The sequence below is a fragment of the Tamandua tetradactyla genome, chromosome 3, assembly GCF_023851605.1.
Source record: "Tamandua tetradactyla isolate mTamTet1 chromosome 3, mTamTet1.pri, whole genome shotgun sequence".
In the NCBI taxonomy this organism is placed as follows: domain Eukaryota; kingdom Metazoa; phylum Chordata; class Mammalia; order Pilosa; family Myrmecophagidae; genus Tamandua; species Tamandua tetradactyla.
Window position 1 is genome coordinate 143,507,495 of NC_135329.1, and position 24,596 is coordinate 143,532,090.

General features: G+C 36.8%; 1 protein-coding gene across 3 annotated transcripts in view; it reads right to left on the bottom strand.

The window, feature by feature from the left end:
• SLC25A12 (solute carrier family 25 member 12) overlaps positions 1-24,596 on the bottom strand; it is a 147,871-nt gene that overhangs the window by 16,089 nt on the left and 107,186 nt on the right. For 2 of the 3 annotated variants that reach the window (XM_077154136.1, XM_077154138.1), the window contains 6 exons: positions 24,211-24,304; positions 21,941-22,025; positions 13,712-13,793; positions 12,456-12,614; positions 9,291-9,343; positions 8,968-9,048 (listed from right to left, as the gene is read on the bottom strand). In XM_077154136.1, coding sequence (XP_077010251.1) covers positions 8,968-9,048; positions 9,291-9,343; positions 12,456-12,614; positions 13,712-13,793; positions 21,941-22,025; positions 24,211-24,304 — 554 coding nt within the window. The remainder of the gene's footprint in view (positions 1-8,967; positions 9,049-9,290; positions 9,344-12,455; positions 12,615-13,711; positions 13,794-21,940; positions 22,026-24,210; positions 24,305-24,596) is intronic. The other variant, XM_077154137.1, reaches the window with a different exon arrangement.

Sequence of the window (24,596 nt, forward strand, 5' to 3'; positions counted from 1 at the left end):
TCTCAAAAAGTTAAATACAGAGTTACCACATATGGCTCAGAACTCCATTCCTACATATATAACCAAGAAAAATGAAGGCATATGTCCACACAAAAACAGACAATGAATATTCACAGCAGCATTATTCACAATAACCAAAAGGTGGAAACAACCCAATGGATAAAATGTGGCATATCCATGCAATGGAATACCTTCAGTCAAGAAGGAATAAACATTGCTACATGCTATAACATGGATGAACCTCAAAAACATTATGTTGAGTGAAAAAAAGCCCGTCACCAAAGACCAAATATTATGATTCCTTCCATTTAGATGAAATACCCAGAATAAGTAAATCTGCAAAGATGGGGGGCTTGGGAAGTGGGGGGAGAGATGGGAAGAATGGTGGATGAAAGTTACAGGGCAGGAGGCTTCTTTATGGATGGATGAAAATGTTCTAAAATTGATTGTGGAGATCTCTGAACAATCTGAATATACTAAAAAAACACTGAATTATGCACTTTAAATGGGTGATTATATCTCAATAAAGCTGTTATTTATAAAACTTGATCAAATAAATGAAGAAATGAAAGAATGAGTGAATAAAAACATATACCAGAAAAAGAAGTGCTTTGAATTTCAACTCTGCTGCTAAATCTCACTGAGCTTTTAGTTCCTTAAACTCTAATAGGGAAAATAATGAGATAATGCCTATAAACTGTTGAGCCCAGTGGAAGGCACTCAAGAAATGGTAGCTATTATGATCTATTATAATCATAAGCATACATTTTCTTTGGTGGTGTAGAAATGAAGCAAATCATCTAAGAAATTCTAGTTTCAAATTACCACAGTGGAACGTGATTAGATTTAAGTTTTATTTGGTAAAAATTGTCAGGAACTACCCTTTTTTAAAGAGATAAAAGCATGTCTTAAGTCTAGTTCCCTGTACAGAATGGAAGAAACTTCAAATCTTTCTCATCCCTGACAGGTTGTCGAATGAGGGAAAGTCTCCACTGCTCATTAGGAATCTGGCAGATCAGAACCATATTCAAAGTGAAAAACCAGGATAAACGATAGTAGTAATATTTTAGTTAAGTTGGGTGGTAGGTTCATGGATGCTTACCTTATTATTACCCTTTTTATGGGTGGTAGGTTCATGGATGCTTATCTTATTATTATCCTTTTTATCTGTACAGCAAGTATTCTCTCGCCCTATCAAATATCATATACTTTTAAAAGTGGATCGTAAAACAAAACAAAATAAACAGGTAACGCCCAAAGATCAGAAATTTTAATTTCTTGGTTGCTTCATGATCTCATGAATGCATACCTTTTTTCCTAAAGGTAAAAAGTCATTTTTTTTTTAACAGTAGAGTTAGAGACCCAGGTTTTTCCTCCCAAATACAAAGAACCCAAGCTCCAGGTCCTACTTCATTCTTCTGCTCCAAAGTTTGAACCATTTCTTCCTAATTAACCTGCAGTAACTTAATGCATTAGGTACACCTTTAAAATTGGGTGATTTTTGGAAGAAGAGCAGCATTCTTCTCACCCAGTGACACTGACAGCATTCAAATGCCAAGGGAGACACGGCACATTACGCCATCACCACTGTCCAGGACAGTGAGAACCCCCAGGGCCAGGGCCGGGAGCAGACACTCTTCCTAGCGTTGACTGGTTGCACTTACCAGGTGTCATTCAGGAAAGAGAATGTTCCTGTATTCCACAGTGTCTAACAGCCTATAAACAGAGACTCATTCTTTTTGTTTAAGACTTTATTCTCTGTGGAAATATACAGACTTAGGAGAAGTAACTGATTAAGCTTTAACAATCATATTTATATCATAGTATGATCAAATTCATCAGTAGAAACTCAATAAATCTATTTTTTCTTTCCTGCCTGAACTGAAGATGAAGAGGAAAGGGGGAAGCAGAAAATGTTAGGGATGAAGAGCTGCAGCCAATCTGATCCTCTGCCCAGGGCCCAACCTGACAATTTTTCATGCTGTCAATTTCCAGCCAGACAACCCATCAAAGCTTCCAGAAATGAGTCATGATTAAAGAGTGATTTAGAGTGTCAGCCCAACCCTCAAGGCATCCCAGACTTCAACAGAAATTCCCAAAGATCAAACCTATAAACAGGGACCCTACCTAGGGAGAACTACGGAATTAAATATCTGATTATGTTTTAACCACTTAGGTCACATGTCAGACATGGGAACAAGTCAATTTCATGGACAAAAATACCCTGGATTTCACAAATAGAAACAGAAAGAAGTAACTACATGGACCAGAAAGAATGTGACTGAGAAAATATTTGGTAAATATATGGATGTGCTGTGGTAAAAATAAGCTAGAGAGCCTCCTAACCAAATAGAATCTAAAACCACTGAGAAAAAGAATATAATTTGCAAACGTTCTCTTATTAGAAGAGAAACAAGTATAGCATCTAATTGGGGTAAAAGAAGAGGAGAAACTACATTTTTTATAATCTACCCAAGCAAAAGTCTGAGTCCATGTCCATTATTTGTACTTTGTGAAAAAAACAAAAAAACCAAACTTCAGCCAAAGCAATGAGTTTCCTTCCTGAGTATGTGCTTGGACGCACATGCAGGCATACATGCACACACACACACACACACGCACACACACACACACAAGCCACCTCTTCCACAAGCACTTTGGTTGCAAACAGATGAGAGCTCAGGTATGTGCACTGCTGACAAATCTCATCAAGAAGTACCTGAAGCAGCCTCGCTTTCCAACCCCAGGCCATTTTCCCTCAACTAAAAGCTACAAAGGTCATTAATTTCATGACCTCAGGTTCCACAACTTGCTGAGGAGGTTTCACCAAAGCCTATCAGCCCAATTCAACTGGAAACCATTCATGTTTTCGGGGGGAAAATGGACTAAACAAGACTTAAATAAATCACATACTACCGAATGTGAAACAGACACCACAAATAAAATAAGTTGAGCTGCATACTTAGCCTTGAGAATTGATCTAAATCCAATGTCATGCTCACACTTTCAAGATAGAAACCTTTGCGTGCTAAGTAAATATAATCTGAATTTTTGGATTCAGAACTTCTGTCAATAACCACACTATAATTAAAGTTGTTTGCTGTACCTTCTTGTTCCCAAGGAAGGAAAAGTATAACTATACCACAATGGCTTTCATTACTCCACTTGAAATAGAAGGGCCCAATTATTTTAAAGTTCCAGACAATAAAAATGTACAGTAACTTCACCCACTATTGTATTTTCTAAGCTTTTTAAGAGGAATCAGAATGAGAATTTTTTTAAAAAAAGCGTAAAAGATAATGCTTCAGGAATTCAAAGAGATAAAACTGACAAAACGGTATCTTCTGCTCTCAAAACCAATCAGATTTGGTTCCCATGCGAAAAAAAAAAAAAAAGAAACCAATCAGAATGAAGTCATGATTCATGCAACAATGTGTATGAACCTTGAGGACATTATAGAGTGAAATAAACCAGAAACAAAAGGACTAATATTGTATGGTCTCACTAATATAAACTGGGTATAATGAGCAATCTCTGGAAGTTTAAATCTGAGAGTGTAGGTTATCAGGTGAAAGAAAGAGGATAGAGATTGGGCAACTGATGCGTAAGGAGAACAGAATGTTTGATGAAGTTTATCATAAATGTTCAGAAAGGGACAGCACAATACTGTGTGACAGCACAATACTGAAAGCGTAATTAACAAAATTGAGTTTAAGTACGGTTGAAAACAGAAGGCAAGGGTTGTGTATGTCACCAGATTAAAACCAGAAGATAAAATTTGGGACTATATAGCTTAGCAAAACCTAAAGCAGACAACATGAGTTGTAAAAATATAAGAAAGTTTCTACATGAACTAGAACAAACATTTGTCACTATTACAAGGTGTTGATAATAGGGTGGTGTACGGAAAAAAATACAATTACTGAAAGCTAAGGTCTATAGTTGTGCCTGTTTGAAAGTGCTATGGACCCCAGAAAAGCCATGGTCTTTAATCCTGATTTAAGATTGTAGAGTGGAGAGGGTGCAAGTGTAGTTCAGTGGTAGGATTCTTGCCTGCCATGCAGGAGACCCAGGTTAGATTCCCAGCCTATCCACTTCCAAAAACCAACAAATCAAGCAAACAAAAAAACAAAGAAAAATTCAACAAATGGTGCTGCAATAACAGGATCTCACATGGGAAAAGAATGAAATGTGACCCCTGCCATATAGCATACAAAAAAAAAAAAAAGATTGTAAGGTGGAAATCCTTTTGAATAGATTATCTCCACACAGATGTGACATGCCCAAATATGAATATGGCTTTTTGGCTAGATGGAGATGTGACTCTGCCCATTCAAGGTGGGTCTTGATTAGTTTACTGAAGTCCTTTAAAAGGGGGAACATTTTTTAAAATATTTTTATTGTAAACAACAAACATGCATATTCTTGACATACAAACATTCTTGACATGGCTACAATCAATGGCTCACAATATCATCTTGTAGCTGTATATTCATCACCACGATCATTTTTTTGAACATCGGCACCTCTCCGCAAAAAAAAGAAAAAGGAAACAACTCCCACATGCCATACCCCTTACCCCTCCCTCTCTCTGACCACTAGTATTTCAATCAAAAGGAGGAACATTTTTGAAGAAACGTCAGAGGCATATGCCTGAAGAACAGGCGCTTCAGAGCTGACACAGACACGGATGTTTGGAGTGCCAACGGAGAGAGCAGAGCCTAGCAGATGTCACCATGTGCCTTCCCATGAGATGCTAAGCAAGCCAGAATCCACAGTTTTATCCTGGGGGAGCTAAGTGAAGGCCCACAAATGCTTAGGGAAGAAACCACAGGCATCAGAAGCTGGAAACAATAACACTGGGGGGGCAAGGATCAGCAGCCACCAGCCACATGCCTTCCCAACTGATGGAGGTATTTCAGACAGCATCAGCCTTTCTTGAGTGACAGTAACCTCTTGTTGGTTCCTTAATTTGGACATTTCCACGGCCTCTGAACTATAAACTTGTAACTTACTAAATTCTCTTTTTAAAAGCTGAATTCCCAAAGCTTTAGCAAACTAATACAGATTTTGGAACCAGAGAAGCAGGTTGCTGTGGTTTCCAAATACCAAACATGTCGGAATAGCTTTTTTAAGTGAACAAGGGGAAGATTCTGGAAGAGTTGTGAGAATTTAGATAGAGAAGGCCTGAACTACTTTGACTGTTGGTAGAAATGAGGACTCTAAAGATACCTTCGACGAGGTTTTAGACAGAAATGAGGAATGTGTTACTGCAAACTAGAAGGAAGGCAACTGTGTTTGAAAGTGAATTGTGTACTGCTGTTGGATGGAAGTTAGAATTTAAAGGCAACAACCCAAGATACTTAGCTGAGGAAATTTCCAAACTAAATGTGGAAATTGCAGCTTGGTTGCTTCTTGAAGCTTATAGTAAAATGCAAGGGGAAAGAGATTAGTTGAGAACTGAAGTCTTGAATACGGAGAAAACAGAAATTGGTGATCTGGAAAATTCTGGGCTTCCAGAAAGTGAGATCCCAGTGAATAGGGCCCTGCATGAGGATTTAACCAAACATGGAAGTAGCCAGCCATTACAGAACAACTGAGGATTGGAGATGGAATTATCTAGAAAGGATTTGTGGACAATCCTACTGTCTGATGATTATAATTCCTGCATACTGCATAGACAGGCCATAAGAATGTGGTGGGATCTGTATAAACAGAATCACTGCCAGTCTGGAGAAAAGGGACAGAAAGGGGACAAACTGAAGGAAATATGACTTCAGAAGCAGAACCATGGAGGCTAAGGTCTGAAACAAAAACACCTTGAGCCAGGAGAGCAGACCCACCTATGAACTTGGAGAGGGTGAGTTTGCCCCAAAGGCAGAGGGCAGGCCTTCTCCTTCCATGCTTAGGAAGAGTTTTGCCACCCCAGGCCTTGGAGAGGGTGGTGCACATCCCAAGATTGGGGGAAGCCCAGCTGCCACCCCAATGTTCTGGAGGGGTTGAGCATGTGCCCCAGAGATGGCAGAGACACTGGGTGCTGCCCCAAAGCTTGGAGAGGGTGGAGCCTAAAGAAAAGAGGTCACCCCAATGCGCCCCAGTGTTGCAACTCACACCAGTTCAAGGGCATAGGCCCTTGAAAAGGGTGGGACTGCTGCTTACTAAAACCACAAGGATAAATAACTTTCAGACTTTGAAATCCAATGGAGTTTTTTCTCTGTAGGTTTTCAGAATTGTTCAGGTCTGGTGACCCATTTAACTTTCAATTTCTCCCTATGACAATGGCAACATGTCTCTTGTGACTATCACTCCTTTTGATATTAGCAGCAGATAATCTGTTCTGAGTTTCACAAGTCCAGAGCAAGAGAAGAATTTTTGCCTGACAAAAGATCATGTCTATAGCTGACTTAGATAAGATTTTGTACTATTTTAGAAATTTTGTGATATTGTGATGAAATGCGTGTATTTTATATATGGAAAGACCATGTCTATTCGGGGTCCAGAGGGTGGGATGTGCCACTTTGAAAGTGTTGTGTACCCCAGAAAAGCAATCTCCTCTAATTCCAATTCAACATTATAGGGTGGAAACCCTTTTGATCAGATATGGCATGCCCTAGTGGGTGTGGCTTTTTTGGTTAGATGGAGATGTTACTCCACCCATTCAAGGTGGGTCTTAATTAGTTTCCCTTAAAAGGGAAAATATTTTGAAGAAACCTCTGATGCTTATACTTGGAGAACAGCTGCTTCAGAGCTGACAGAGACAGGGATTTGGGGGGATGTCTGGAGTGCCAACAGCCAGCAAAGGCCTAGACACCGGCAGAGCCCAGCAGATGCCGCCACGCGCCTTCCCACGAGGCGCTAGGCAAGCCTGTACCCAGAGCTGTGTCCCGGAGACACTAGCGAAGGCCCACAGATGCTTAGAGAAGAAACCACTGGCATCAGAAGTTGGAAGCAACAGAACTGGGAGCAAGGACCAGCAACCACCAGCCATGCGCCTTCCCAGACCGGCCTTCCATGAGCCAAGGTTTCTTTCTCTGGATGCCTTATTAGGGCATATTTATGGCCTTAGAACTATAAACTTGTAAATTATTAACTTACTTTTTAAAAAGCCATTCTATTCCTAGTATACTGCATTCTGTCAGCTTAAGCAAACAAATATAATGGTTAACTGTAACACTGTAATATTCTTGCATTAATTGTAACAGACACTGTAACAAAACCAAATGTCAATGATATGGATATAAAGGGTATGGGATTTTTTTTTTTTTGGAAGAAACGAAAATGTTCCTATATTGATTAAGGTGGTGCATGCATAACTACGTGATTAAACCAAGAGTCACTGATTGTATATTTAGGATGAATTATATGGTATATGAATAAAACTGTTAAAAAAAAAAAAAAAAGGACTGAAGTCCTAAAGCATAGGACAACATGGATGACCCTTGAATCAGGTGCAAAAGAACAAATATTGTATGATGTCACTAATATGAGCTAATAATAACAAGTAAACTCATAGGGTAAAATCTAGACTACAGGTTATCAGGAAATAGAATGAGGATAGAGGATGGGAAGCAGATGTTGATGTGTGCATAATTTTTAACTAGGTTGAATTTAAATGTTTGGAAACGGACAGAGGTGATGACAGCACAATATGGTAAATGTAATTAACAGCCATGAATTATGTGTGTGACGTGGTTGAAAGGGGATGTTTAGAGTCGAGTATATCACTAGAAGGAAAGCTAGAGAATAAAACATGGGACTGTACAAACACAATGAACCCTGTGGTGGATAATGAAGGGGATAATAATACAAATATAAAAATGATCTTTCATGAACTAGAACAAATGTCCCTGACTACTACCAGGAGCAAGTAACAGAGTGGTATACAGGGAAAATTGCACCTACTGCAAACTATAGATGACAGTTAACAGTAATACTCGAATACTCTTTTATCAACAGTAAAATAATGTACCACACCAAAGGGTTAATAATAGTGGGGGATAAAGGATATAGGATGTTTTTTGTGCTTGTCGCTGTTGTTTTTGGAGTAATGAAAATGTTCTAAAATTGACTGTGATGATGAATGCACAACTATGTCATGATACTGTGAACCACTGATGGCATATTTTGGATGGACTGTATGATATGTGAATATATCTTAATAAAAGTCCTTTTAAAAAAGCAATTAGAAAAATTTTTCTCAACCAATGGGGGAAGAGAGAAATGAGACAGTGTCAGTGGTTGAGAGATTTCGAAGAGCTGAGAGGTTATCCTGGAGGTTATTCTTACATATTGTATAGATATCCCTTCTTAGTTTATGGTTTGTATTGGAGTGGCTGGAGGGAAGTGCCTGAAACTGTACAGCTGTGTCCCAATAGCCATGTTTCTTGAAGATGACTATATAATGATACAGCTTTTACAATGGATTGTGTGACTGTGAAAGCCTTGTGTATGATGCTCCTTTTATCTACAGTATGGACAGATGAGTAAATAATATGGATTAAAAATAAATAAATAATAGGGAGAACAAAGGTTAAAATAAATTGAGTAGATTGAAATATTAGTGGTCAATCAGAGGGAAGGGTATGGGGTATGGTATACATATATGAATTTTTTCTTTTTTATTTCTTTTGCTGGAGTGAGGCAAATGTTCAATAAAATGATCATGGTGATGAATACACATCCATGTGATGATATTGTGAGCCACTGATTATACACCATGTATGGAAAGTTTGTATGTCAAGAATGTTTGTATGTTTAAGTTTTTACAATAAAAATATTAAAAAAAAAGGAATCAGATTATGCCACGAAATTTATAAAAATCACCCACGTAATCAGAAGAGTCTCTCACTGAGAAAAGATGATTAGAATCCCTTGAGTTTAGGGGAAAAGTTACTCAGATATCACGTCAAGTGTGTACAGGCTAAAGGAATAGATCTGCCTTAGCAACTGCTCAGAATTAATACTTACACAACCTCCAGCAAGGACTTCTGCTAAAAGTGGAATAGAGCCATCTCTGCGGGTAAATTTGTCCCGGACGAAATCGTTAACCTAATTAGAAAGAAAATACTGGTTAACCAGCATTCCCAACCATTTCATCCACCGGTATGTAATTGGTTTTTTCAAGTCAGCAAAATATTTGTCTCATGATAAAATAAAAAAGTATTGAATGTCTACTTATGATTTTAGTGTTTTACAAATGCCTTACTAATGTGTCAATCTCAGCAGCATCAGATTTAATTTTTGGCTTAATGATAAAGTAAACAAATGACATAAATGAGAAGGAAACTCACAGTCAGTTTGATGGCCTTTTCTGGAGCAACCCCTATCAGCTGTGGTATCAGACCTAGGTAAACGGAGGGAATCATTAGCAATATAGATGTTCTAGCAGTGAATGCACAAATCAGACCGGAAATTGTTTTGCCCAAATTATTTTACCTATCAAACACTTTAGAGTTTTCATTAAAATGAGAAAAGACTGGTTTATCCTAAACACTTTGACTATGTATGTAATTATTATTTGTAAACCAAGAATATGTATGTAATTATTATTTGTAAACCAAGTATGATGTCATGTTTTCTTGAGGCCATAAATTATTTTTGGTAAGCATGCTTCCTTTAAAGCCTCGTTATCCTACACCTCCTAAAAAATACATGAGATAAAAATAGAGCCTATGGGTCTTCTCCACTCTGGAAACACCGGCAGTAATAATGTAAAAATTCCCTTCTTGTTACAACCTACAACATACAAACATACACAGGCACTTAAGAGAGGCTAATACTGTACGCTTGGAAGAGCTCTGAGAAGTGTGCTGTCAAGTAGACCCCAATTTTGTCACAAATGATGCTACCTATGTAATAGCATACAATGGCTTGGTTATTAGAGAACACCAACTCCCATAATTTCCACTTTAGAGAAACCCAGAATTCAATACCCATTTAGTTAAAAGAAAGTGAAAACTGCAAAGAAAAATGCAGCTTAAAGTATCATTTAATGAATATCTTCTACAAGCAAAAAGAGATGCCTATTGGACTCTTATTTACTAATCTATGTCAAACTTAAGACATTTTTAAAAAGAATCTCCTCAAAACAAGGGAAGCCAATACTCTTAAAAGGTGAAATTTCCCAGCCTGGCTGCAAACTGGAAAAGAAAAAATACACAAACAGTTCAACATCTGTAGATATTCAGAGGGCTCAGCTTTCTAAAACACAGAGCTTATCCAAATTGTTAGCATGCATTTTTTTCAGCATACATTTTTTAAAGACACTAGCAATAAATGTTTTGGATCCTTTAAATCACCTAGCCAAGGGGGGTTATATATGTGTTTACATGCTCACTGCTGATCTTAAGCCTACTTTGAGGATACTGCTGAGTGATATTTCCATGAGCTGAGAGCCAGCAAGTAATCATACATACAGGCTACTGTCAGTCAAACTGAATTATCAATGACAAACACACAATCTGCACACACCTTTAATGGGAAGCAGACTGATTTAAAAGAATAAATCAGCAGATGGCAGTCTTAACTTTCTAACCCTCGTGATTATTGAGGCCTATTACTCTTAATCTAACTTTCATACAACCATGTCAGCATGTCTATTTGTTTTACAACTTGCCTCACTAAGACCCACAGAATTTTAATAAAGTACTGATTAGTGTCATTTTATCATCTCATTGTTGCCTGCAAGGAAAGTCAGGCTAATCTGTCAACAATTTTGTCAATCACCTGACAGAAAAATGAACCAGCTCTAAGCAATATATGACAATCTCAATAATCACAGTGTTCACATAATACAGGTCTCCTAGACTCTCCTAATACAAAAGTCTCTCTTTTAAGGGTCTGATTTTTATCAGCACAGATCCTGAATAAAGCCAACAGTCCCCCCTCCACCTGCTACATTGGACCCATCTAACTAACATGACAGCTCTTCCAAACAAAACCTCTGTGAGCACCCATCCACAGAGGTGACTATACTGTGCAGTATATATTCAGCTTCCTCCTAACAGAGGACATTTTCTTCACAATTTAAAAGAATATCAAGGAGGAAAAAGGTTATTATTCAACAAAGACTGGAAATGTCAAAGGAAAAAAAACAACAACTCTAGAGCTACCTAATCCTCAGATTCTCCATTAAGTAAAATTAAGATATACAGGGCTTGGCAGTTTCAAACAAGCATTTACACACACATAACATAGATCTACATTCTAAACAATGCACACCTCTTCCCATGGAGTACGTACTGCTGAATTTTAAAAAGCTAGAGTTCTGGACATTTGAGCCAACTTAATTACATTAATTCTCAGAAGCAAGGTATTTGAACCAAGTTTGATTTCAGAACGACTGCCTTCTCTTATTTTACATATAATACTAAAAATGTGTCTTTATGATCCTCTTCTTCAAATCTCAGTGTATCAAAATTCCATTTTTCCCTTGCATACTTGCATGTAAAAAAAAGCAGAGGTGTTTTTTAGCTCCTGTCCATGAGTTTTAAGCTTTGTTCAGACCTGGTCTCTCTTTCCTTAGGAAAAGGTCATAAGCCAAATGGCTCAACAGAGCTCCAAATCAGCTAGAGATTAATGAAACTGTGTGTGCAAACAAACAAGTACAGTAAGTTACATAAATGCCCTGGACTTGAGCATGCAGAGTATTTTCAAAGAATTCCAAGTGGCGCCCAAAGGGATTAAAAAATTAATCCCCCTCCCAAAGGAAACCCTAAATTCTAACGTGAAAACATGTACATGAAAGTCATTCCCTCTCCAAAGAGAACAAGTTCCTACAAAGCAGACAGGAGTGGGGAGAATTCTGCTGCCTGTGATGCCGACAGCACTGTGCTCAGGCTCAAGTTGGTGGTAACATTTCCTGCAAAAGAAAATCTCTCTCTTTGACTCTGTGTTCTTAGCTAAGGGGAGGAAAGGGGCAAGAACGAGACTTGAAGCCAAAAGGTTTTTGTTGGTGGTGTTTTCAATTTTAGATGACTCACTGAAAAGACTTATGAATGCCCTCTTTGGAAGACACAAAAAATAGTTGATATTTCTTTCAGTTGAAACAAGTAAATAGAGGGCAAATTTACCTTTAAGTGTCGGACTGGCTTCTGTTTCACAAAGAAGAGATGTATTTCTCATCTCTTAATTCTTTGAAACAAGCTCTATATGTCTTAGCTGCCATCTTTGCATTCAACTTGCAGTCACGCACCTTAGTTTATAAGAGCACAGTGACCACAGGATTTGGATTCCAAGAAATATAAATAAAAGGAAGACCTTGTTTGCAAAATAACCTTGCTACCCTCTAGCAAGAAGGTTAAAAGGGAAACAAGTAATGAGGGAAAAAGAGAAAGAGAGAGAGAGACAGCTCCAGTCTACTGAGCAGGCTGCCCATCAGTTTCCATAAAGAGGGAGCTAAAATCTGCTGCCGGTGAGCTCAAATCACTTAATGTCAGCAGCTGAGATTTACTTACCCCGGTAGAGTCCAAAGAAGCCCTCATAACGCAAGACTTTCTTAAAACAGTCAAAGCTGTTTTTGTACATCAGCTCCCCTACGACAGAGCCAGAGCCGCGCTGATTTTGCATGCGGGTCTTCACCAGATCTATAGGATACACTGCAGTGGCTCCCACAGCTACAAAAGGAACAATTTTTAGGCTTAAAGAACAGCACAATTAAATGGAGAGTCCACGAGGAAAACAAATCTCATCTCAAAGGGCAAGAAAATAAAAGATAGTCTTCTCACAAAAGAAGCTTCATATTATTATTTTTCCTTCTCCCTTACACGGCTGAGGGATGACAGGCTAGCAGCCACAGGGACCCTTAAATATAGCTGCTTCAGAGGATAACTGTCAAGAATTCTCTTTCATATCTTAGGTTCATAAATCAGAGAGTAGATTACCAAGTCATCACCAGCATCAGATAATCGACATTCAATTTCCCGTCACATCAAACTATTACATATATTTCCCAGAGCCTAACTAGTCTAGCAGTTATCTCTTCATATGCACCCACAGGTGACTGTAATTTTTTAACTTAGTTTACTAAAGCATTTTGGTAGACTGTTTTTAGTTATAACACAATTTTGGGAAACAGCCTCAATATCTATGTACAGATTTTGGTTAAAAAGAAAAAGATCATGCTTTAAAATTTCTCAAGGACTGACAACTTTATTATGTAAATTAGAATAGTCTATTTTTCAACTGCTAAAAACAAAAACATGCTTTGCAACTTCTAAAACTGAGACTGAAGAGAAAAAAAAAGGACAGACTCATCAGTTCAGGCTTGTTTTGAAAAAAATCAGAAGTATTTTAATCACACCTGCTAGGTTCTTCCCAACAAAGCAATTTCAGATAATATACATTTTCTATGTAGAGCAACTAAGGAAACGTATTCTCTCAAACTTCCGTAGGGACAGGGGGGCAGTTTAGCAACTACTTGCTCTCCGTTTCTTCGTTCTGGCCCTAACCGGAATAATGACGGTGAGTGCAGCCCTGCATCCACGGCTTTCAGCATTAGAAAGCTTTTGTCCCGAAGACAGACTGGAGCCAGAGGGGCCACAGCCATGCTAGGACAAGTCCTCTGATCATGGGCAGAAGTAAAGAGCACTTCAGAAAGCCCTGCAGCCATGACCTGCAGGAACAATGAATGCACCTCTGCCGATTCACCCCAGTCTAGTGAGGTAATATTACATAACACGAGTCTGAAACGGCACAGAGACACGTCACTCACCTCCAGCAACAGAGCCCAGCGTAAATCTGTAAGCAGACTCGGCAATTTGGAGCCAGATAGGCCTACCGAAGCCGTGAGACTGCTGCGGGGAAGAAGAAAACATTTAAAAAATTGGAAAAGCATACAGCAAATGAAAAACACTACAATTTTGCTATTTTAAGATAAGGAAAAACAAAACCTGCAAATGATATGGCTAATGCGTTAATGCCTTCTTTTCTAGGAGAGGGAAATAGGATATTACGTAGCCAAAAATGAAAGCAGTATTTTTAAAACAGGTTATCTCTCTCATTAGCATTTAAAAATCCATGCCTAGCCAAATAGACATGGTAGCTTTTTTTCTACTTTTTACAAACCTGTCAATGACTCACCTGTCTGCCTCTGTTAGGGAATTATTCTACAAAGAGAATATGTTATTCTATTATTCTACAAAGAGAATTTTTTAGGTAAATAAAAATTTCAGATATAAAACCTTTTTTCTCCTTTACTTTAACCTTTAAAATCTTAAAATCTTTCTAAAATGAAAAAAAAAAACGAGCTTGATTCTTAAATCATAGGACATGATTATAATCAACACCTCTAATGACTTAAAGACATCATGTCCATCAATGATTGTATCAAATTCTAATGCAGCTGTTTCTGTTATCTTGTCTTGTCTGTTACATTTTTTACCAACAGACTACTAAGTTTGATTTTGCCACCTCTCATCTATTGGAGCCTGAACAAATTATATTCCTAAAATGGTCAGAATTATATGTACAACTAGTTCAAAAGCTTCTTGTTTGGGGTAAAGTGGAAAACTTTAATAACCACTATTTCAAGAATTCAAAGTCTTTTTCCTCCTTACTTCTGGCTTTGCAGATCCAACAGTGAGACTCATTCTTTCTAGTTAAGTACAGTGTTTCTGACCCATGATATCGAACACTGGATTTCCTAGACATATGTATTCCTCAACTCTACTTCTACAAGGAAACCACCTGAGGAACTCTAAAAAACAAATCCCTGGAACCTGGAGCTCATATTTTTTAAAAGGCTTCACAAATAATTTTTGTATGGAGCCAGGACCAAGAACTACTAACTCAGCCATGCTGATTGTTCTAACATAGAATCTATGATATGAATAAGGCAGAGGGAAAAATCTTGTGATTCAGAAAGTTATTTCGCAAGCATAAAGGACCTGAAATAATAATTTTCTGTGTCAGTCTTGTTCTTTAATAGTTTCATTGTGAAAATATCTGCTATTCCTATGTAAACAGTCTAAAACAAAGGAATAACATATTTGCCTTATAATAAAGAAAACCTGCAAAACATTAACTTGAAATGATATTTTAAAAAAAGAGTTTTTTTTAAAATAAAAAGCTCAGAAACTCTCACCGGAGTGAATAATTTATATGGTGTGAAAATCCATACCCAAAATCTAGAAGAGGGAACAAAGCCAGCTTGTCTACTCTGATTTGCTTTTGTCTTCAAACATTAATTAACCAAGCTACAGATGACAAAGGCAGATAGTCACCATCTGTAAGTAGCCTATAGAAAGGGTTATCTGCCTTCCTTTTTAATTTTGTCCCACAATAAGTACCATTTCTGTCTTAAACAAAGCATCTGATATTTAAATATTTAATATTTGATTATGATTTCTGTGGGAAGAGATCATTTAAAAGTTCATTATGTTTACCAAGTATTGTGGCTCAATAAATTCCATAGTAAAAAGAAAAGTAATTTTTGATGAAAAAAAGTCAAGTTGGGAAACCTGTCAGTTAGTAAAACACCATTAATTCAAACAATGCCATTACATATCTTATAATGTATCTCAAAAACCAATTTTATTATGATCCAGTTAGTTGCAAACATAGAACTATTACATCCAGAACTGAATATTACATATGGAAGAAATCATCAAAAAAAAAAAAAAAGCAAACAGCTACACATAGCAGACCATAATCGTAAGTTCTTGTAGGAAATATGTTTTTCCCATCAAGTTAACTATGCAACTTCATGACTGCGCAGCCATCTATTATGTTTTATTTTTATGCTGTAACAAAAGTGAGCCATTAATAACTTGAAATTTGGGAAACAGCAAGATATATATATATATATATATATATTTGTGGGGGGGGCAGGGGGTGCAGTGCATGGTCCGGGAATCAAACCCAGGTCTCCCTCATGAAAGGCGGGCATTCTAACCACTAAACTACCCGTGCACCCAGGGGCACCCAAGGTTTTTATTTTAACAAAACCTTTACGATAAGCCTAATTTTGATTTATTCAAACAGCAGAAAATGTGTCACCCAAAAAAATAACTTTTTGTTCTGCGTATTCTATAATGATGTTAATAATTTTGGACTGTTTGGAAATTTACTTTCTCCCAAGTGGTGAAAGTACCTTACCAAACACTCAGGACCCGTGGCAGAAGGGAGCCCTCGGGGGTCAGATGTTTGTCAATCTTTTGCAAATTCAACTCCCTTGAGGCCATGAGGAGGGCCTGATTCTCAGCAATTTCCATCCACAGAGAGACCACAATGTACTATTTTGTTGGCCCATCCTACATACACAGATAAAATGGCCACTCTACAGGCAGGTCAGGAGACTTGCAGAAAGGTCTCACCCTGAGACGGGAGTGAGCTGAGCAGTGGACCTGAGCTCCCTACTCCATTCTCCACTACGCCTTAAGTCAGTGCCACCACCAACTGCTTTTGACTGAACACTCCTATCAAAGATTTTTAAGCTCCTAAACCTAACATATGATTCCAATTATCAATTATGTGTATGTTCTACTGTACTAATTATATATAAAATCTAAGTAATATACATTATAAAGTTAAATATAATAGACATCTAAAAATGTATAACAAAAATAGAAACTGTAAAAGAGGTAAAAATTAAATAATATTTTTAAATAATTTAATTTTTCATTTACTAATGCAAAAACCTTTCTGGTATCACTCTAAAGTATGATAATGCTTCAATGTACTTCAGTTACTTATTTAAATGTTGACTGAGCATTCTGTCAATGCAGTGATGGCCAGCTTCAGTTAATCCTGATACTTTATTTCAAGGACACCATGGTTGAAAGCATAAACACAACTGGTTCCTTCATGTCAAAGATGATGTTTAACATAACACACTCTGAAAGAAAGTCAAGTGATAGCATCTTGGCTTAGATTTTTAAATTCTTTTAAGTCAAAGTAGCTGTTATATTACTTATTAAACACAGAGTATACATGTTTTCAACTTCTAAAAACATGCATGTAAAATTTTTTTCCAAAATAGAAGTTTCTCAATCGCGAAATTGGGGGAAGATAAGTTTCATTCTCAACAATTATGAATTGTTTTCAATCATGTGCCCTCTCAATAGAATATGTTGAATTAAAACTCATAGAATAAAAAGGCATCAAGTAACCACTAATTCCCTTATTCCTATAAAAGGTTTCTCCTGTGTTCAAGCACATACATTTTTCTTTATACTCTCTTCTTTTAGAGAACATTCGTAAGCCCTACCAAACCCTATGAAAATTGAAAGATTATACCCGTGCTTTAATTCTTAGTTAAAAACATCTCTGACTATAAATACTCAAATGCCTTTTGAAAAAAATGTCACCTTCACCCTATTAAGTAGCATATATAAGAAAACATATAATATAATGGTAACCAAAGTGGCTTTTTTAGGTCTAGTTATAACTATAACTTATGGTTCACTTGCATTCAGGTATGTAAATTAATATAATTAATGTTATGGATTTCATTTCATGAATATTCATTTTTGGAATGCTACTGTAGCTGTCATCCCTATTAATAACTGTGTACTGAATTTTTAGCATTTAGGCTGAAAGAAAATACTTAGCACTATGTCTATTACGAGCAAAGAGGTCAAAGGAAAAGGCACTTTTCCCTTAAGATTATGATTATGATCATGAAGGTTGATATTTAACAAGGTTAATTAAGTGATTTTCAAAGCAAACCAAGAGCTGGGCATCTTAAATGATTTTCAACCTGCTCCCTAAGCATGAGAGGAAATGAGTTGAGACCTCATTTGGAGGTCTTTTTTTTTTTTTTTCTAACCATTTGGACATCCTCTTTTGTGAGGTTTCTGTTCAAGATTTTTACCCATTTTCCTAATGGAATTTTCTGCTTTTCTTTATGAATTTGTAGAAGCTCTTTATAAATTCTGGATACAACTCTTGCTAGTTAAAAGTATTGCAAATATCTTCCTCTATAGCTCTTCTTTTCACCCTCTTACTAACATCTTTTGATGAACAAAGTTCCTTAAATTTAATGAAGTTCAACTTACTAACCTTTTCCTATATGACTGGTATTTCATGCTCTGTATATGAAATCTTTGTTTACCTCAAGATCATGAACACAGTCTCTTTTGTTATCGCCTATAAGCTTTTATCTTTCACATCTAGAACATTCCACCTGAATAGATTTTCATGTGTAGTATGGGATAGGGATTTTTTTTTCCTATATGGATATCCATCATTAATTGAATTTTTTTATAAATGTGACTGGTAGAATTTCAGATAGTGAAAACAATTAAAGGGGAAAACATTTCAGGCCAAACCAAAGGGCACGCATATAAAGATAGAAATTCCTCCCTTGCTTCCCAACCCCTTCCCTAAAGGAAGAAAATGAGGATAAATAAAGAAGTTGTGTCACATAGCTATTTGAGCTCATCTTGGAATGTGCTCAGTTAGGATTCTCATATTCAATAACAGTAATACCACAACAGCAGTTAGCATTCACTGCACGCTTGACAGACCTAAGTGCATTATTTCAAGTAATTCTCACAACAACCCTATGAGATGGGTACTACTAGTCCCATTTAATACATGAAGAAAGTGAGAACAGAGACGTTACATAATCAGACTCCAAGTTCTTAGCCACTGCCTCTCTCATTACCTCTTTGGTATTTCCGAACTCACAAATTCTCTATCATACACAAGTGTTTTCGAAACAACTTCTGCAGGCTGAAAACCAGTATTGAGATAACAACAGGCATGTGTCCTTCTTCCTATTTTATATAGGGGAATATTTCTGTACACCAAATGCAAATAATCATATTTTCCTAGTTTGGCAATATTGGAGAGATTACAAGAGAACCAGAGGTATCTTCTGGAAGTGACATGGGCATACTTAGGTTTAGCATTACTGTAATTCTGTGAATTGAAGAATTTTAAAAACTGAGTCACTGAAATTGTAGTCTATATGGCTGCCTCAGGATGCCTCATAAATCTAAAATATGTTACCTGAAGAAAAATTTTTAAAGACTGAAAATTGCAGATATTTTATTACCTTGGTTGTTATAAGAATTTAGGGGCATATTTTTACATTATTCTGTTTGGGTCCCAGCCTGTATTCCTCAGAAAATTTTAAATGCTACAAACAGGATTAACCTTTGTTGACTTCTGAAAATAAAATCCATTAATTCAGACCATTCTACAGCATGCAGGAGCTTGAAGGGACCTTGGAAATATTTGAAGGTTCTCACTTAACCCAAGAGGAACTGAAGCCCACAGAAACTTGTTTCAGGTCCCAAGGACAGTAAAAGTCAGCTTTCACCAAGATGTAACTGGGGCATTGGTTTAAATCTCTTTTCAACATCTTCATAAATTGGTTTCTATTGAATTCTAGACATTTTTATGTCTACTGAGTTTCATTTTCTCAAGTGTTGTTCTTACAATGATTTACAGGGAAAAATACATTTAAATCTCAACTTTTAAAAACGTATTACAGGAACATATATACAACTTAAAATTTCCCATTTTTACCACTTTCAAGTATACAATTCAGTGGCATTAATCACATTCACACTATCGTGCTGCCAGCATCACCATGCATCACCTCAAAATTTTCATTACCTGAAACAGAAACTCTGCACCCATTAAAAACTTCCTACTCCCTGCCTCCCTCCACTGTAATCTACTATATGTTTCTATGAAATTCGTTTATCATAGGTATTTCCTATAAGCAAGATAATATAATATTTTTCATTTTCTGTTTGGCTTATTTCATTCGACATGACGTCTTCAGGGTTCATCCATGCAGCAGTAAAATCTCAATTTTTTGCTTCTCTATACCTACCCCTCAGCGGTAAGACCATCCAACCTATCCAATGTGTGAGAGGAAAACAAAGAAAAGAAAAGAGGCAGGCACTGAGGTTCTTCCTTTGGGGAGGGTGCAGGAATGAGGACTGCTCAAGGCCTCTGGGTCCCTGTCACCCTCCTGGTGTGGACAAGGCAGGACTCCACCATCTGGATTCCAATCAAAAGCCCAGGAAGGAGAGGAACGTGGCGGTTTTTATTACTGTCCATTCCCTAAAGACCTGATACAACCATTGAGGCATCAGCTTGCCATTGCAGGGGGGCAAGTCATCCCCCATCTGTCTTACAGAGAATTCACAGTGATTGCAGAACTATGTCACTTTCCAAAGGACTAAGAAACATGAGGGGTGTAGACTTATGGCGCCGAAGATTGCAAAATGAGTTTCAGACCTGAGCTCTAGGAAAACTGCTAGAGGCAAGACAGGTAGGTAAAGAGAAAAGTAAAAACAGCAGATAAAGCTGAGAAAGGAGTGAATGAGTTGGGACTTTCAATTCAATCTACATTGTGTTTAATATACTAAAGGAAAATATTCCCCAATGATATATATTAAGGATGCCCCCAGGGAAAGCTATACTAATAGAGACAAGGAATGCTGAAAAAATATCTCCTGTTGAAATAATATTTTTCAAAATTCAAAAGCAAATTTTCAAAAATGTACACTACCAAAAAAAAATTATATTCCATAAGAGCTCTTTACATATTTCAGCAGTCAATTTTTTTAAATAAATACAATTTTACTGAAAATCAATGAACTGGAATAAATTCACGTATTTTTTAAATATTTGAGAACTTACAATGGAAATAAACTTTGATAGTAGCAGAAAGAGCCCTTCGCTACTAAAGAAGCTAAAATGCAATGGGCTACAGATACATGTTATTCTGCAGATCATTTCATTAAACACTAAGAAAACTATTAAAGTATTAACCTAAAAGGTACATATGAAAGCAGTATTTTCCATTTTCAGTCTACTTCAACCTGACTACAAAAGTTCTTGGTTTTGATTACGTCAAGTAAAAATCGGAAATTCTGATTAGTTTCAGAGACAGAATTATCATTCCAAGCAGCTCAAGTAGAAGACAGATGTCTCTTATTCTTCCTAGGTTGAACCACACTTATACTCTTCAATTCTTCTCTAGCACGTTTGGTGAAGGTGAGCATTCCTGGCTGCCATCAAGGTGGCAGCAATGAATAAAAAGTAGACTTGAGCTCTTTCTAATGCATGCCCACTTAGCTTTCTTTCCCTCCCTTCATCTCCTGTTTTCCTTTCTCCCTACTCTCCCCATGTCTCCTAACTGCTTTGGCATTATGGCCTCCTAAAGAATCAAGAGGAACGCAGGTATTTAGGGCAGGGAAATGCCAAGAGGACAGGGACTGGCCCTCCTGGTTTCACTCACAAAGTCATATACCCATTTGCTACAACAGGAGCTTCCTCTAAGAGCTACAGAATTAGGGGTTTCAGATTCAACAGGATTTGATTTTCAATGCTTCATTCCACTATTTAAGGTAATGTCATGGAATTTTTTTCCTTCAAGATAGTATCTTCAAAAATATTGCATTAACTTTATAGGATTCAGAAGCTATTGTTTTACTCATCCTTAAATTTAAATAAAAAACTAATATTTTTAACAAAAATGAAATAATAGTCAAGGTTTGCTTTGTAGTTTATTATTTAGATATTGCTTCCTTTTAACTGCTGGAATCAATAAGGCATAATCCTGGTGAAATCTTTATTTTATTAAAGGAATGTTTTCTGTCTTAAAAATCCTATAAATATTAGCTTAATTACACAGAGTGAACTTACTAGCTAGCCTTTAAACATGACTACACAAATGAAAGGAAACAACTAGAAATTTTAGGGAGAAGAAGGTCAGTTGATGTATGTCTACATTCTTACTTTCCTTATCATAATAAGCTAAAAGAAAAAAAATACAAATATAAATCCAATTAACCCCAGAGAAATATCTAAGAGGGTGGGAATAAAAGTAGTTCTATAAATTTAATCTTTGAGCTAAGTAAAGTCTTTTTCTGGAAAGCAGTTTTTAATTTTCAGAATTGTCAGGAGCTTTAGGCTATGATGTACATACTATTTCAGCATTTTTTAAGGTGATTATATTTATGACTCCTCTTACCTGTCTCTGAAGTTCTGCCAGGTTGTAAGGTAAGGCACCCTCAGCCAACGGGGCTATTCTCTCAATATCTGCCAGAGTCAAGCGCCTTCAGGTAAAAGTATAGGAGAGAAAGAATTGTTAGAGAACAACCATAACAAGAAAGAATCATAACAAGATCATCTTTCTTCAGGGAAAAAAAGAAAGAAAGAAAATTAACTATGGTTTAAAAGCATTATCTTCCTAATCACATGGATCATGTCAGTGAGAAAACATTCTTCAGACTCTATCTGCCATAACAAAAAGCAAACGCCTCCAGAGAAATATGGTGAAATGTACGAATTTAGTAAGATTCCAGTGAAAGATATCAAAGGGAAGAAATAATTCTTGCCAGAAGCAAAGTATAGACACTGACAGTTCAGCGTACTAAGTGTATCCCCTAAGCATTTATTTCATGTGTACCTCAGGAAGGATACACACAAAACTGATAAAAACTTGTTGTCTTCAAGGAAAGGTACAAGAGTAGATGGGAGACTTTTTTTACTGCATACTGTTTTAAACCCTTTGAGTTTTAAGCCATTTGCACTATTGTTTCTTGAAAATTGTATTTAAAAATAACTACATTCCGAGCTGAGACTCAGAACCAAGGGATTGAGAAAAACTCTAGTAAGAGCTGAGACCCAGCATCAAGGGATTGAGAAAACCTTCTTGACCAACAGGGGCAAGAGTGAAATGAGACAAAGTGTCAATGGCTGAGAGATTCCAAACAGAGTCGAGAGGCTATCCTGGAGGTTATTCTTACGCATTAAATAGAGATCACCTTGTCATCCAAGATGTAATGGAGAGGCTGGAGGGAACTGCCTGAAAATGTACAGCTGTGTTCCAGTAGCCATGTTCCTTGATGATAATTGTATAATGATATAGCTTTCACAATGTGACTGTGTGATTGTGAAAACCTGTGTCTGATGCTCCTTTTATCTACCTTGTTAACAGATGAGTAGAACATACAGAATAAAAATAAATAATAGGGGGAACAAATGTTAAAATAAATTTAGTTTGAAATGCTAGTGATCAATGAAAGAGAGTGGTAAGGGGTATGGTATGTATAATTTTTTTTTCTTTCTGTTTTCGTTTTATTTATTTTTCTGTTGTCTTTTTCTTTTTCTGAATTGATGCAAATGTTCTAAGAAATGATCATGATGATGAATATGCAACTATGTGATGATATTGTGAATTACTGATTATATATGTAGAACGGAATGAGCATATATTAAGAACATTTGTGTTTCTTTCATGTAATATTATTTTTAAATTAATAAAAAATGAAAAAAAAACTACATTCCACGAACCAGCTAGAAGATTGCTTCAGATCCAGCTTTGAAAAGCACTCTTTAAAAGCACTTACTCTCATGAAGGTGGCTCAAAATCTTTGTCTTAAAATGTGAATTCTGTATGGATGAGACACAACCTGGTATTTCATGTCAATCACCAAAGACTGGCTGATATATTCTGTATCATCTCCAGTCCAACAATTCATTATGTACCATAATGTTCTAGGGTTAAAACTTATTTTTCAGATGTCCCTACACTTCAATAACTAGCAGAAGTGACTAAAAAAAGTCTGGCCTCTTGACAAAGTCCCTTATCCCACAGGTTGTGCTGGGTGCCCACAGATAAAGAGTTTTCTTTTGGGTTTGCATAAGACATTGCAATTATAGACCTTCTCGGTACTCTGGTTTCTCTTATCTATAAAACAGAGGTATAAGACAGCTGATGCTGTCTGTGATGGAACTACGGTGATAATGTCAAAGGCGTGTCTCAGGAAAACAGTACTTTCCAACACAAATGGTACATACTGTACAGCAATGAGCATTTATCAGGACCCAAAATACGAACATGCACCTCAGCCCTACAAAGTTAGACAAATTTCTACAAATCTCTTGAAATTCACAACACCTCCAGAGAACTCAGATTAAATACATTTCTTTTCCCTTCCTCTCTTACTTCTCACTTCTCTCTTCTGTCATTTTCCTTCCTCTCCCCCATTTCCTCTCTCCTTCCCCTCTCCTTCTTACTCCCTTTTTACCTCTTCCCCTCCATTTCTTCCCTCCTCTTTCCTTCCCTCTTTTTATCACTCCTTTTCTCTCTCTCTTTTCCTCAGTTTCCCTCTGTCTCTCCCATCTCCTGTTTCTCATATCTGCCTGTCTCTTTCTTGGATTTTAGCAGAATGAATAAACTATTGTTGAAATGAACTGAATGTACACCACTTCATGAAGAATTACTGGAATAGTTACCCTGTAGCAGTGTATAAGTCTGCAAGCTGATAAAGGATATCGATTTCAAGTGGGGTGACTTGTCCAAAGCGTATGGCATTCTGGGCAAATTCCTCTGGAAGAGGAGAAAAAAGTATTTTAGATCTTTAAAGATTATTAAAATACATCAAACTTCTCCCTTAATCAACTATAATTTGAATGCTACAGGTATTTTAGTATTACTTTAAAAATCAAGAACTGAATTTAAGCATTCGCAGCTATGTAAGAATAACAATGCATTTTTGAAAGCTGGTAAAAGATAAGAAGTTAAGATGATGAAACAACAAAAAGCAGAAAGATTAACTTTGAAGATAAAATAATCTCTTTAGAATTCCTTCTCTTATCTTGCTTATTCACTTTGGTCCCCA